Source organism: Populus euphratica, unplaced genomic scaffold (genome assembly GCF_000495115.2).
Source record: "Populus euphratica unplaced genomic scaffold, PopEup_1.0 scaffold49.1, whole genome shotgun sequence".
NCBI lineage: Eukaryota > Viridiplantae > Streptophyta > Magnoliopsida > Malpighiales > Salicaceae > Populus > Populus euphratica.
Window position 1 is genome coordinate 1015390 of NW_011499875.1, and position 13324 is coordinate 1028713.

Consider the following 13324-nt stretch of genomic DNA (forward strand, 5'->3'; position numbering starts at 1 on the left):
CCTGTATTAAAAATAGACATTTACCACAAATTAAAGGTATCTTATATTATTAGATATATTATTATAAAACATATTTTAGTTAAGGAGTTATTGATACTTCAAGTGCAAAATGATGATATAAAACCATGATAAAAATGCACTTTTAAGTACTAATCATTTACTAACGTAATTTGCATAAAAAAATCCGACAGAAACACTGACGGAAAATAACTATTGTGAAAATAAATTAAAAAAACCGACAGAAACGCTGACGGAAAATAACTATTGTTGTTTACTAACGTAATTTGCATAAAAAATTTTCCATGGTAATTTCCAATGGAAAAGGTGATGGAATAAAAAAACATGTAAAAACATTTTGATAGCAATTTCATTGGTATTGTTGACAATTATTGATGGAATTTCCATTAATGATTTTAAAATGAGTTAAAACCTGGTTGTTATCTTATATCCCTATTTTTTTCTTCTTCATTTTAGCTTAGAGTTTTCTACAACATTTATTTTTTTCTTCTTCATTTTAGCTTAGATTTTTCTACAACATTTCTTCTTCTTCTTTTCCAATAGCCCCCCTCACAAATCTGATGTTGACAACTCTCCTCTTCCCATCTAAAGTTTGATTTCTTGTTCAATAAGTTTAGGCGGTCTGATTTTTTGGCTAATTAATTGGTTCCTAATTTCTTTTTTTTATGCTACTTAATGCTACTTGTTGTATAGTTGATGGTAATTTAATGACTTTTTAAGTGAGTGAGTGATTAAGTTACAATTTCATCACACACACACACACACACACACACACACACACACACACATATATATATATATATATATATATTGTGGTGGTTATTGTTATGGAGATTTTATTAGAATTTAGTTACAATACTTTCTTTCCAACTCATTCTATACCATCATGGGGTTTTGACATAGTATAAGGCTAAAAGAGTATGTTCTTTTTGCCTCTGGAATTTCCACTTTATATCTTCCTTCTTTTTCTTTTTTTTTGCTCATGATTTGAGTTTTGGCATAGATTTAAAGCATAAAATATTATTAATCAAACGCATCTTGAAGTTGATTTCTCTCTTGTTTATAGTCTATATATATGATGGTTTAGAGTTTATGCCTCGCAGAATTGGGCAATTAGCTTTTCTACAGACATTGTCATGTTTTGTGGTTGCAAAAACTAATCCTAAATCCAAGATGTTTTGTGAATTGAATGAGTGGAGTAGGTTAAATGAATTTAGAGTGAACCTTGATATAATAGCGAAAGGATATGAGAGGAATTTCCTAGTGTGAAAAGATGGTGAGAAAAAAAAGTAATGATGAGATAAATGATTAGCCAACGAAAGAATAAGAGGTATTAATGCTTTAATAGGTTATTATGATATTTCTCTTTACAACTATGGCACATGTATACATACATGTTCATGCATAAGATCCCTTTAATATGTATCAAAACTGTAATGTTTGGTGTATTTTAGCTAGTTTATTCGGAAGCTAAAGGCAAAAGAAAAATATATGTGGTGGTGTTGAAAAGTGTAATTTCTGCGAGTATTAGTCATCTATCAAGTAAACTATATGTTGATCATAAAGGGCAAACTTCCATATCAATTTAGTGTATTCCTGAAAATTTAATAAATTCTATTAAATGTTAATTTGATTCTATATCATCTTTTTTTGTTTTTATAGGTACTATGTATTAAAAAGAAACATGCCTAAATTTAACAAAAAACACTACACCTTTATCAAGTAGTCTTGTTGATCAGGCCTTGGATATAGATGATGATTATAAAGAGACTACTAATATATAAGTTACTAACCAAGACTCAGCTATTAAGGACAACAAGATAGACTTTATTTTTTTTATAAAGTTTATTTAAGGTAAAATTATATTAGAATACAAGAATGATTTATCTATACAATAAGTTTCTATCTCCAAGTACTTTAGCCTAGAAGCGGAGCCAAGTGCATTTTACAGGGGAGGCTAAAATTAATATAATAATATAAATTATTAAAAAACTTATTTATTTAAATTAAAAAATATTAAATTAAAAAAATTTTAAAATTTTTTGCAGGGGCCTAGGCCACTGCTTGCCCTCCCCTGGTTTCGCCCTTGCTTTAGCCAACAAAAATATCTATTATATAAAAAAAGAAATTATTATGTTGACAACCTTTATTTTGCACATAAAAAAAGTTAAAAAAGTGTTTCCTAATGCCCTGCTTGCTAATAAAAGCAAGTTTTAATTTGTACAGTAAAACTTGTTTTAGAAGATGTGATTCCAGTAATCAATAAATTATTAGATTTAGATTAATTTACAAATATATTCTTAAATTTTATATAGTCTCATAACATTGAAGACATATATAAGTTTCATAAAGAAAAATATAAAAGAAGACTTTCTTAAGTTGGAATTGTTTGTGAAACTCAAAAGATTACTTTGTGCTTACATTAAAAAAACTTCTTTTAAAAAAGAGTCCTTCATTGTTAAACTAAATGTCTACAAATATCAATGCAAAATTTAACAAAATTAATGATTTTTTAGTGAATTAGAAGATACAAAGAGGAAGAAAGAGATAAATTTGAATAAAATTTCTTAATTAAATTAGTGATTTTTTAGAGTTGTTGACATGGAAAAAAATGATGACGTAACATATGAATTAATGACATCAAACTTTAATTTATGAGTGCTACTAGTTATAATTTGAATGCCATAAAATCTCTCTATGTGGTATTTTGATAACTTAATGCAAATTAAAAAGTATACAGGAAACTAAAACGCCAAAGTAAAGAAAGCATTCTTAAAAAAAGCCCACACCATTGATGGTTCATAGTTTCTCAAATCAACCTCATTCAAAAAATAATGCTTGATGGGTCATAGTTTCTCAAATCAACCTCATTTAAAAAATAATGCACAAAAGTCATAACCCAAAATAGAGCTATTTCTTTTTGGGTTTTCAACCCCAGGTTGGGTTGGGGTACACTCACGCGCATTTAATTTTGGATTTGTTTTTCTTAAATTAATTTTATTTGTTAACAGAGCTCTCATTAGTCAACAAAATACTATCAAATTTTAATTTTTGTAATTTTAAAACTCCTAAACCAATTTTTAACTATTTCTAGGGAGCTCTTACATTCTCTTTTCGCTGTCATATGTTTTATAATATTTTTTGATCTTTGGTTTAATTATTTTTTCTTTTCTTTTCAATTGTTTTCTTTTTATACAGGAATTCAGAAATAGGTTATGACAACATGTTTCAATTCTACATCAACGATGCACCAAGCTTAAAGATCGCGCTCATTATAGTCTGGTGAAGAGTCTTTGCTTCATTGGATTAGTCACTACTCTCCATGTCCTTAGCAAACTTTATAATAAGAAGTTTAGTCCTTAAGCGTATAACTCACAAAAAAATTATATCGCTTCTATTTCTGATCTTCAACTTAGTAGTTGAATGCTTTGTTTTCTTTTTATTTTGATATTTCTAAAAATAATTATGGTTGAAAAAGTAATTCACCGATAATGTTGTTTCTTTTCCTTTGGATATTATTGTTATTTTTAAAGTAATGTTTTTTTCTTTATGTTTTATTTATGGGTTTGATTTTATTGATTATTTTTTTTTACAATTAATTTAATATAAGAGCTTAAAGAGGTGATTAACATAAAAATTACATGTTAATTAACATAAAAAAAACTTCTCCAACCTATTCAGAGGCCCCGATAGATTCCAAATTGGTTTAAGGCTTGTTGGTTTTAAAACACTTATGGCCTCTTCTTTAACAATTTTGGAGCGAGATATCACTTTGAAAAAATTAAAGTAGAGTGTTTGGGACTATGATGGGAGCAAGAATCCTAGTCTAGATGGTTTCAATTTCAAATTCTACGGGTTTGCTTGGGATTTTATTGCAGATGATTACTTAGATCTTGGTAAGAATTTTTTTTCAAAATAGGTAGGCTTTTAAAAGGAGTCAATCATGCTTATGTCCACCTAATTTCAAAGATAGCTTCCATGGTTGGCTTCAAAGAGTTCATACCTATTAGTTTAATTCACGACATTTACAAGATGGTGGTTAAGTTTTTTTCTAGTCATTTGAAAACATTTATGCATAACCTTATTAGTGAGAGTCAAACAACTTTCTTGGTAGGGAGGCAAATAATTGATGGGTTTTTGGTTGCTAATGAAGCAATTCATTCCTTGAAAAGATACGAGGTGCTGAGCCTTATCTTTAAGGTGGATTTTCACAAAGCTTTCGAAAAATGAGTTTTGCTGAAAAGTGAATTCATTTGATCAACACTTGCATCTTCATTGTAAAATTATCAGTGTTGATTAATGGGCACTGGGATTCGCCAAGGTAACCCCTTTTCCCCATTAAAACAGAGGGGTTATCTATTTTATATCAGAGAGCAACTATAACTAATCTTTTTTAAGGTATTCCTTTTAGAGATAACTTCTACCTTAGTCATCTGTATATGTAGACAATGCTTTGATTTTCATGTCTGTTAATCTTTACATTGTCAAAATAGTAAAAAGAATTATGTTGTGGTTCGCTATCAACTTCCACAAAACCTCTTTAATTGGCATAAATGTTGGGGAAGATACTTGTGTTAGTACAACATCTTTGATCTTTTATAGATTTGATTCATTGCCTTGCTCTTACCTAGGCATGCATTTAGGATCCAATCCTAAAGGTTTGTCTATATGAAAACCTATTATTGAGAATTTCAAAAGAAAGTTGAGCATGTGGGGAGGTTGCATGCTGAGTATGGCAAGGCATATTTGCCTAATCAAAAGTGTCGTGAGTTTGTTGCCAATCAATTATATGTTTTTTTTTCTTTTTTTATGCCAAAAGGTGTCTATAATATCCTGACCTTCATTCAATGAAGATTCTTGTGGTTTGGGGTTGTGAAATAGATGAAAATTTATAAGGTAGAAAGGCGCATTGTGGTGAAAGCTAGAAAATAAGGAGGCCTTGGGTTGGGTAATATCTAAAAATATATTCATGCTTTTCAAATAGATATGGAGGCTAAGCTCGTCAAGCCTTGCCTTATGCAAACAAGTAACATCCCATTTTTATCTCCATAATTCGAGAATGGAATTCCAAAATTGCATGGTCATATTTCCCCATTGTGAAAAGATATTTTGTCAATCTTGGATCCAAACAATGTTATCAGCTTAGTTTTATGCCAAAATATTAAATTCATGATTGGTGATAGGTCCTCCATTCTCTTTTCGTCTAATGTGCGAATAAGATCAAATGCTTTACATAGGATTTTCCCCGAGCTTTATAAAGTTTTTGTTATTCAAAATGGTTTGGTTCATGAGATGGGTTAATGAATGAATGATCATTAGCGATCGAATTTGGTTTATAACTGGAACCTCTTATTTTATGAACAACAACAATATCATCATTTTCTCTCAATATTAAGGCCAATGATAATACAGCACGAAAAAGATGACACAATTAAATGGATATGTAATTCTGATAGAAGCTTCTCAGTTAAGTCTTGTTGCACCCTAATTGATAATACATTTTCTGCTAACGGTGGAGTTTTTATAGCCAACATTAAGATTAAAAGGAGGCCTCCAAAAGTTCAAGTGTTTCTTTGGTTAGCAGTTTAGGACAAAGTTAGTACAAGAACTTCTCTCCATCACTAGAATGTTTTGACTGCCACTTAAGCTTCTTGTGTCTTTTGCAGCTCAGATCTGGAAACTTCAAAGCACCTTTTTATACATTGTAACTTTTTTAGAAGTGTTTAGATTAAAGTTCTGTATTGGTGTGGTATCCAATGTTATTTGATGAGCACTTTGGACTCATTGCTTCTGCAAAAGCCCAAAATGGTATAAGGAAAATTCTAAAGGTTAGTTTGGAGACTAATCTCAAATAATACTACTTAAGGTATTTGGTTGTTGAGGAACAAAATTATTTTTTAGGAGAGAGCTATAAGATTGTTTGATTATTGCTCTGCTATCCATCATCGAGTTGCTATTTCGTTGCATACTCTGGATTCAAACTTCACTTATACCAGAAATGACCTTTTAAAATCTTCTAATAGCATTAAATTGTGGTGTAATAAGAAATCTTAGATAGTCTTTTTGTTTTTGTTGTGGCAGATCAGTCTTTTTTTTCTCTAAGTTTATTCCTTTTTTTCTCTTTTTTTTGTCATATTCCTGTATTTTGCTTTGACTATTTGCTTTATGGCTTTTTTCAGTATACTCTAGATGATTATTCAAAAAAAATTAACATAAAAAATCATGAATTTTTTTTATAATGAGATAATATTTAAATAAATATTAATAATGATTTTTAAAAAATATATAGTTATTCATTAGATTAAAAAATAATTTTGTTTTTAAAATATATGTTATAATCTATACTTTAAATATTAGACAAGACAAGAAAATTATTGACATTATAGTATGTTGTTTTATTTAGTATAATGTCTACCAAACATAAAATAAAAATCATTTATATAATCTTATAATACACATTTTCAAGTAAAAACTCTTTGAACTTGAAATTTATAATGGTACAAACTGTCTCGTGCTTGATTTTTTATTAAATAAAATAAAAATAATGATATTTAAATGTATAATTGCTTAGTCAATAAGATTATGATATCATATTAAAAAATTATTTTAATATAATTATTTAAACTGTTAGGTAAAGTTTTAAAATATAATTTATTATTTTTCTAACCATTTCAATCACTAATAATTGCAAACGTTTATAAAAAGACGACGTGGAAAAATTATTTTTCTTCTGGATATTGCAATTTCAGTTTTCCCATGCCTTTATTTCGAATGCTTTCCTGGCTTATATTCTCAAAGTCTTTCTTTTCCTTTGTTCGTAGGGTATAAAGCATGCGACAATGCCTAGGAATGAAAATAGAGCCCCAACTCTTTGGTAAAAATATGAAAATATTCTATATTAATGTAAAGTGCTCCATTACAATTACCAAGGATCGCTTTATACTTTGAGATAGTTAAAGGTCTCTCTCTCTATCTCTCTCTAAAGGTCTCTCTCTCTCTCGTTCTCTTTTTCTCCGAGAGTGCAATAACATACAAAATCAATTAGATCTCATATTTACGTAGGAATATAATATGTTGATTTGGATTTCACTGCTTGATCTGAAGGACATGCCTTTTCCACTCTTCACCTTTTGTTGCTTTCTGTCTTTCCTGTCTCTTTGTCATTCTTTAGCTCTCCTTTTCTTTTCTTTTTTTTCTTCCTTTTCTTTTCTTTTTCTTTAGCTCTGATTTTCTCACCTGGGTACCTGATTCTCTTCACCAGCATCCCCTCAGAGATAATAATGATTCAAAATGAGTAGTATAGAGTGGATAACTTCAATGTGGCCTGCCCAAAGTGAACTCCAAATTAGGCTTCATGGGGCTTGTCCCAGAAACGGTTGATGAGCTTACATCTGATATTTTCTCATAGCTCAAACACTTTGGATCCATGCCCTTCTGCTGTAAGAGAAAACAAAAAAGTTTTTCAAAACTGAAATGAGAAACCATTAAAAGAAAACAAATGGTAGCTGTAGCTAGGGCAATAAATCACATAGAGCAGAGTAGCACAAGGGAAGTGTGTGAAGGTGGGAATCAAAGGACATTTGACTCAGGGAATAATAGAATATTTATCAAAGAAAAAGAAGTATGGCTAGGAGTGCATTTTGAAAGACTGCCAAAGGGTGACCACTGTGCGTTTCCCAATACGAGTACCTAACAGTACACTTATTTACTAGCATTATTTTATGAATATGTATAATCTGACCTGTGTAATTATATATTTGACTCCACCTACTAACTCTCTTTTATATGTATGTATAGATCTGAACCATATATATCCAGGTCAACAAAATGGTGCTGGTAATTCAAGGAGTGCTCAGGTTTAAGGTGTCTTTGGGGTTTTGTTTAATCATGAGCATGGAAATACCCTTCCTTCCTTCCTTTTTTTTATTCAAAAAAAAGGTTTTCCATATTATATATATATATATATATAACTATTCTCCCCTGTGATAAAGGAAAAAAATTATTATCCATCCCTTAAATAATCTTTTAAAATTACTTAATTCCCCTTCAACTTGTGGATAACCTAAGCAAAGAATATGGAAAGCCCTTGCCTTTCTTGTATCTTTCCAATGGGTAGGGCTTGGGGAAGAGAGAAAAGAACAAATCTGCTTTTCTTCACCCGTTCCAGCAACAGAACATTTATGTGTTGGATACAACATCTTGAAACTCATGGACATTATAGGAAAGAAAGATTTGAAATTTTGGTACCTCAAGAGGTGGTAAGTTTCCGCCAGAATCCTTTAATTTCCCATGCAACCAAGCTTCCCTGCTAAAAACCAACGGATTGAGAGAATATTTCCTATCAGTGGAAGCTATGCAGAGAATAAAAGGCAAAACTAAGAAAAGAAAGCAATCTTTTACTGTCTTGTTTATAGTTCCCTTCGCTTTACATTTTTTTCTTTGTGCTGATTGAAGATAAAGTTGAGCTCACCCATGTGATAGCCCATGACACATAGCAACAGATAGCAAGGAAGTCTCAAAGGGCATATAACTTTGGCACCACGATTTTCCAATAATGGGGCCATCACAGGGTTTATCTTTGACACTAAGTATTCTAACTGTAGGCCCCATTTAATAGTTCTCTCTATCAGAGCCCACAAAATCCGAAGGAAAGAGATATCTCCATTTTTTAGGAGGATTTGTCAAATGGGATTCCCATGTCTTGGAATAATGGTAGGAGAGTGGGTGGATTCTTTAACTTCCTTTTTACCCACTGCTACAAGGAAGAGTATAATTACCCCATCATGGTGTTCCAGTCTTCATGATGGTCGTGGACAGACAGAACAATGCGGTGAAATCATTTCTTCCTCTTTTTGTGTTTTCTTGCATGTGGTTACGGTTTTTGATATATAATCTTGTGATGTGGAGCAGAGAGAGAGGCGGGATATGGTAGTAGAACCAGTACTTGAGTGATCTTTTTATTTTTTAACCTCATGTGTAACATGCATAATCCCATTTTTACATTAATCATCCCTAATGAATCTAGATTAAGGAACGCAGCGTCAAGGCTAAGAAGATCCAGAGAAGCTAGCTAGATTAATTTGAAACCCCCCCCCCCTCCCCAAGAGAGAGAAAGAAAGGAGAGGAGTGACAAGAACATGGAAGATGGGATACCTAGTATAACGAGCCATGCAATTTTCATCTGTTTTGTCCTTACCACATGGAAGTAATCCAAACTTTTCTTTATAAATCATAATTGTCTTAATTTAAGTGCTCTTGGGCCTTCCTTACTTCTAGAAAGAAAAATAATCGCTGACCAAGACGGCAAGTCGATTACTTATATAGGCAAATGGACAGTCGGTGTTACGAAATACCCTTAGCGATTAAAACAATTGTAAGAGGGGAAGAATTCAGGTTTAAATCTTGCCTTTGTTAATTACCTTAAAGATCGATCTGAAAAAAGGAAAGAAAAAATTAGAAACTGGGAACGACATCACAAATTCCTAATGCTTGTTCTAAAATCCATTTGTTTGTTATTTTTTTTAATTATTATTACTATTATCTGTCCTTTTATTCTCCACTAAAGCATGCATTCTGTAACTAACCCAGGACATCAAAGGGTAGAGAAGAGATTAATAAGCATGGTACAGCAGTGGTACCTTGAAGAGTTGCTCCAGAGAGCCTGATAGTCCTTGTCCTGGTGAGCATTTGGTCTTCCCTGTTGCATTGACATTTCTGACCTTCTAGGATTTTCAGTGTCAAATATCAAATCTTCTGAAGTATCTCCAGATGATCCATTATCGAACACGTCCGATTGCGCTGTACGTACACGATATCAAACAAACAAAAAAGAAGAGGGATAGGGATAGGGCCAGTAATTAATTAAGACCAACGTAATTAAGGAACATTGATTAACACAATGCTCATTAATAATATTGTTGCCTACGAATATCTAATCACTGAAAACTTTCATGAAGCTAAAACATAAAAGAAAGCATATTTAGGGAAAAGCACTAACCCGAAGGAGCTGCTGCTCTATCAGTGGTCTTCACAGTTCGATACATCTGCATCCATTAAAATTTCAGAAACAATATTATTAGACTAATTTTGTGATGAAGCATCGAAAATAAGCTTAAATGGGCATTGATTAACAGAGCAAGAAGAAAATCGAAAACTTGGAACAGAAAAGGATAAAACGAGAAAAAGAGACCAACATGCTGTGTAGGACACGCACACAAGAGATGGTTTGATTCAAGTGCAAGTACAAACTGTAAAAAGTGAGATTAATTGAACTCTGAACAGAATCATTTGTTTGCCCATACAAATGCATGTGTGTAGATATGTGATGTGGCATGCATGAATGAGATTCAGCATGGTTAAAAAAGTGGGGTTGTTGAGCCCATGTCTGTAGATAGGTGATGTGGCATGCTTGGATGAGATTCACCATGGTTAAAAAAGTGCTGCTGATAAATAAACCCATCTGCGTAGCATATCATTGAACAATGATGGTTTTTTTTTTCTTTTTTCTCTTCAATGTAAGAGAAAATGTTTTTAAAATGAAAAATAATGGACTGAGTGCAAACTTGTCTCGGCTTGGCTATGACTCGTTTTGAATTCCTTGGGCTTTGTCTTACTTGATTCCTGAAATCGATAAGACACCCCCCCCCCCCCCCATCTGGTTCGTTCTTCCAAGCAAAAAGCTGTTTATTAGCTAGCAGCACCATCAGATCTAGTAGAAAAATAAGTGCTTAAAGGATTTGAGAGACCCTCTGCAGGGAAACATTGGAATTTGTGACATGTGTAATAAAACACCGTTCCTGTAATGTATGCTATCGAAAGGCAAATTCTGCTTAGAAGTACAATTAACACTGCATCAATTTAACACTATTGACTCGAGCTAATAAGTTTTAGTTAGAAAGTTAGAGAGAAAACAAAGAGATTTTTTTCCAATATATCTTTTTTTATTTAACAAAAAGGAGATTGAACACTACAAGCAGGAAGGAAAAACAGTTGAGAGTATGCTTTCATTACCTGCAAATGTGATTTAACATGTGCCAAGGTGAGATCTTTCACATCCATAAGCTCAAGAACTGACTTGGGTGTAGCCCCTAAACCCCAACAAAGAAATGAGAAGAACAAGGAAAGAGGAAAGGAAAATATGAGTCAAATTTTCTTTTCCAAGTTCCTTTTTTTTTTCATTGTTATTGAAGATGGTAAAAAAATGAACAGGAAAGGTGAAAGAAGAAGGGAAAAATTCGGAAACGATAAAAATGAGAATCTAGAAAAGAAGAAAGCCAGAGGAGAAAAAAGAAACAAAATGAAGCATACTTTCATGGCCACCCAATAGCTCAACAGCGTGAACAAAGCGAGCGTGAAGAGTGGTAGTCCAACGCATCCTTGGTGCTCTCATGCTTCTTTTAGCTGGAAACCTAGACATGAATCTTGATCTCATCGACCCTTGAGACTGATAGGGACTTAAACTTGTGGCACTAGAGTTATTAGCAGCCAGAGAAGAAGCTTGGGAGCAAGTATTATCAAAAGTTTGATGAGAGAATGGAAAAGGAGGAGGGTTTTGGTAGACAGGAATCCCTCTAATGGGTCTCAAGAAATCAAGCTCTTGGCTCAGTCCCTGTTGCTGCTGTTGTTGAAAGAGCACTGGATGATGATTATGCAGGTGGTTTTGTTGGTGATGATGGTGTGTGTATTGGTTTTGTTGAAAGGAATGGAAGAGATTGTTACCATTACAGTTCTTAGAATTTTGGAGGATATTGTGGAAATGGTTGGAGTTGGGCTCTGAAACCTTTGGATTAGATAACGAGAGCTCAAAACAGGTATCTGGTTTTGCCATTGAAGAAATAGAGTTTCTCGAGTCCAAAGCTCTAGTCCAAAACCCCAAATCCATCTCTTCTTCTGTTCTCCTCCATGTTGATGTGGGTTTGCTGTTTGGTGGGCTAATTTGAAGAGATAAATCTGGTTGTGCTGGGAATAGCTCCATCTTTAAGTAGCCAAATGAGGCCTCTTAAATAGGTCTCCTAATTATCTCCTCTGTCTTTCTTCTTTTCGTTTTTCTTGTAAGTACAGTGCAATTGGGAAGTGTATGTTTGTTAAGGATCAAGAAATTAAGATGAAGCTATAGGGGTTTGTTCTGGACAATCTAAGCAAAAAGAGTTGAGGATTTTTCGGGTGCGATTTTTGGGGTTTCTTTCTTTGGATCAAATTGAGGGGAGTAGTTGCAGAGATTTGAGATTGAGAGGGGAGAGAGAGAGAGAAGAAATGACAAGGTATGAAGTGAATGGTTGTTTCTTTTGTGTGAAGTATATGTGAGAAAATGACACTTGAGGGACTATACGCAGAGAAGGAGATGGAGAAAGTAGAGGAGGGTGTGTTTATTTTGTGGGCGTGGGGGAGGTGGGGAACTAGGGTGAGAAAGGGAGAAAAAGAGAAAAGTAAGTAAGTTTGGGACTTGATTCCTTTTTACTACTTCTACTTTTTTTCCTCTCGTTCTTTAGGGGAAACTATATATTTTTGTGTAAACTTTAACGTGTGCGTGCATTTGTTCCTCAACAACTCGTACTAAACTTTTTAATCCACGCACTCACTGAAACCTTTTAACAAAACCCTAAAACTGCAATCAATTTTTAATCACCATTGTTGGTTTAATCACTAGGGTTTTTTAATTTCCTAATTATTAGACCACTCATTGTGAACACAATCTAAACCTAATTTTCACAACCAAATAGTTCAATACGCTGTTTAAGTTCCTATTTATTTTCTCTTTCTATGGCGCCTATGCTAATTACATGGCTGGTCCTTCAACATTATCAGACGACCAGTGCTGTACATATGGCTTTGTACTAATGGCGGTAGATCGGTGGTTCCTTTCCTGTAATTGAGATTTGAGAGCGCACACTAGACTCCGCCCGCCCGCCCGCATATTTTTATGCATGTGTTCCATAAGAAGGGAAATTTAACATCGCCAAATTACTTACCACCTGCACGAGTATGTCTGGCTTGCAATTAACAGTGTTTTCAAAATAATTAAGCTATTTACACAGCAATCAATCTAACTGGATTCAGAAAGCCTTTGATTTTTTTTTCAAGTTGTATATAATTCTTTCTAGTTTCATTGTCTCAATGAACCGATATTTGTACCGAGAGTCATTCGGGTTGTGCAAATCTTGGCTCGCACCTTTGATTAGGTCATTGCTAGCGCAAGGCTAAAGACTAAAAAAAGCATTTTTAGAGATGAAAATATTATAGTTAATTAAACACAAAGCCCACTACAAAATAAATATATATATATATATATATATATATATATGCATCG

At 32.9% G+C, this 13324-nt stretch overlaps 1 protein-coding gene across 8 annotated transcripts; it reads right to left on the bottom strand.

Annotated features, from left to right (window-relative positions):
- Positions 1-6888: 6888 nt before the first annotated feature.
- On the bottom strand, positions 6889-12391 carry LOC105128241 (probable transcription factor KAN2). 8 transcript variants are annotated; one of them, XM_011029820.1, is made up of 7 exons: positions 11326-12391; positions 11029-11105; positions 10016-10061; positions 9657-9816; positions 9425-9450; positions 8266-8323; positions 7367-7455 (listed from the first exon to the last, which is right to left on the bottom strand). In XM_011029820.1, exons 1-6 carry the CDS (start codon positions 11990-11992, stop codon positions 8298-8300), a joined length of 1002 nt encoding a protein of 333 aa, XP_011028122.1. In that variant the 5' UTR covers positions 11993-12391; the 3' UTR covers positions 7367-7455; positions 8266-8297. The 8 variants fall into 8 exon arrangements, with proteins under 8 accessions (XP_011028118.1, XP_011028117.1, XP_011028116.1 ...); XM_011029817.1 differs by having other exon boundaries at positions 9438-9450; positions 11326-12390; XM_011029818.1 differs by having other exon boundaries at positions 7421-7452; positions 9438-9450.
- Between the last annotated feature and the right edge of the window lie 933 nt (positions 12392-13324).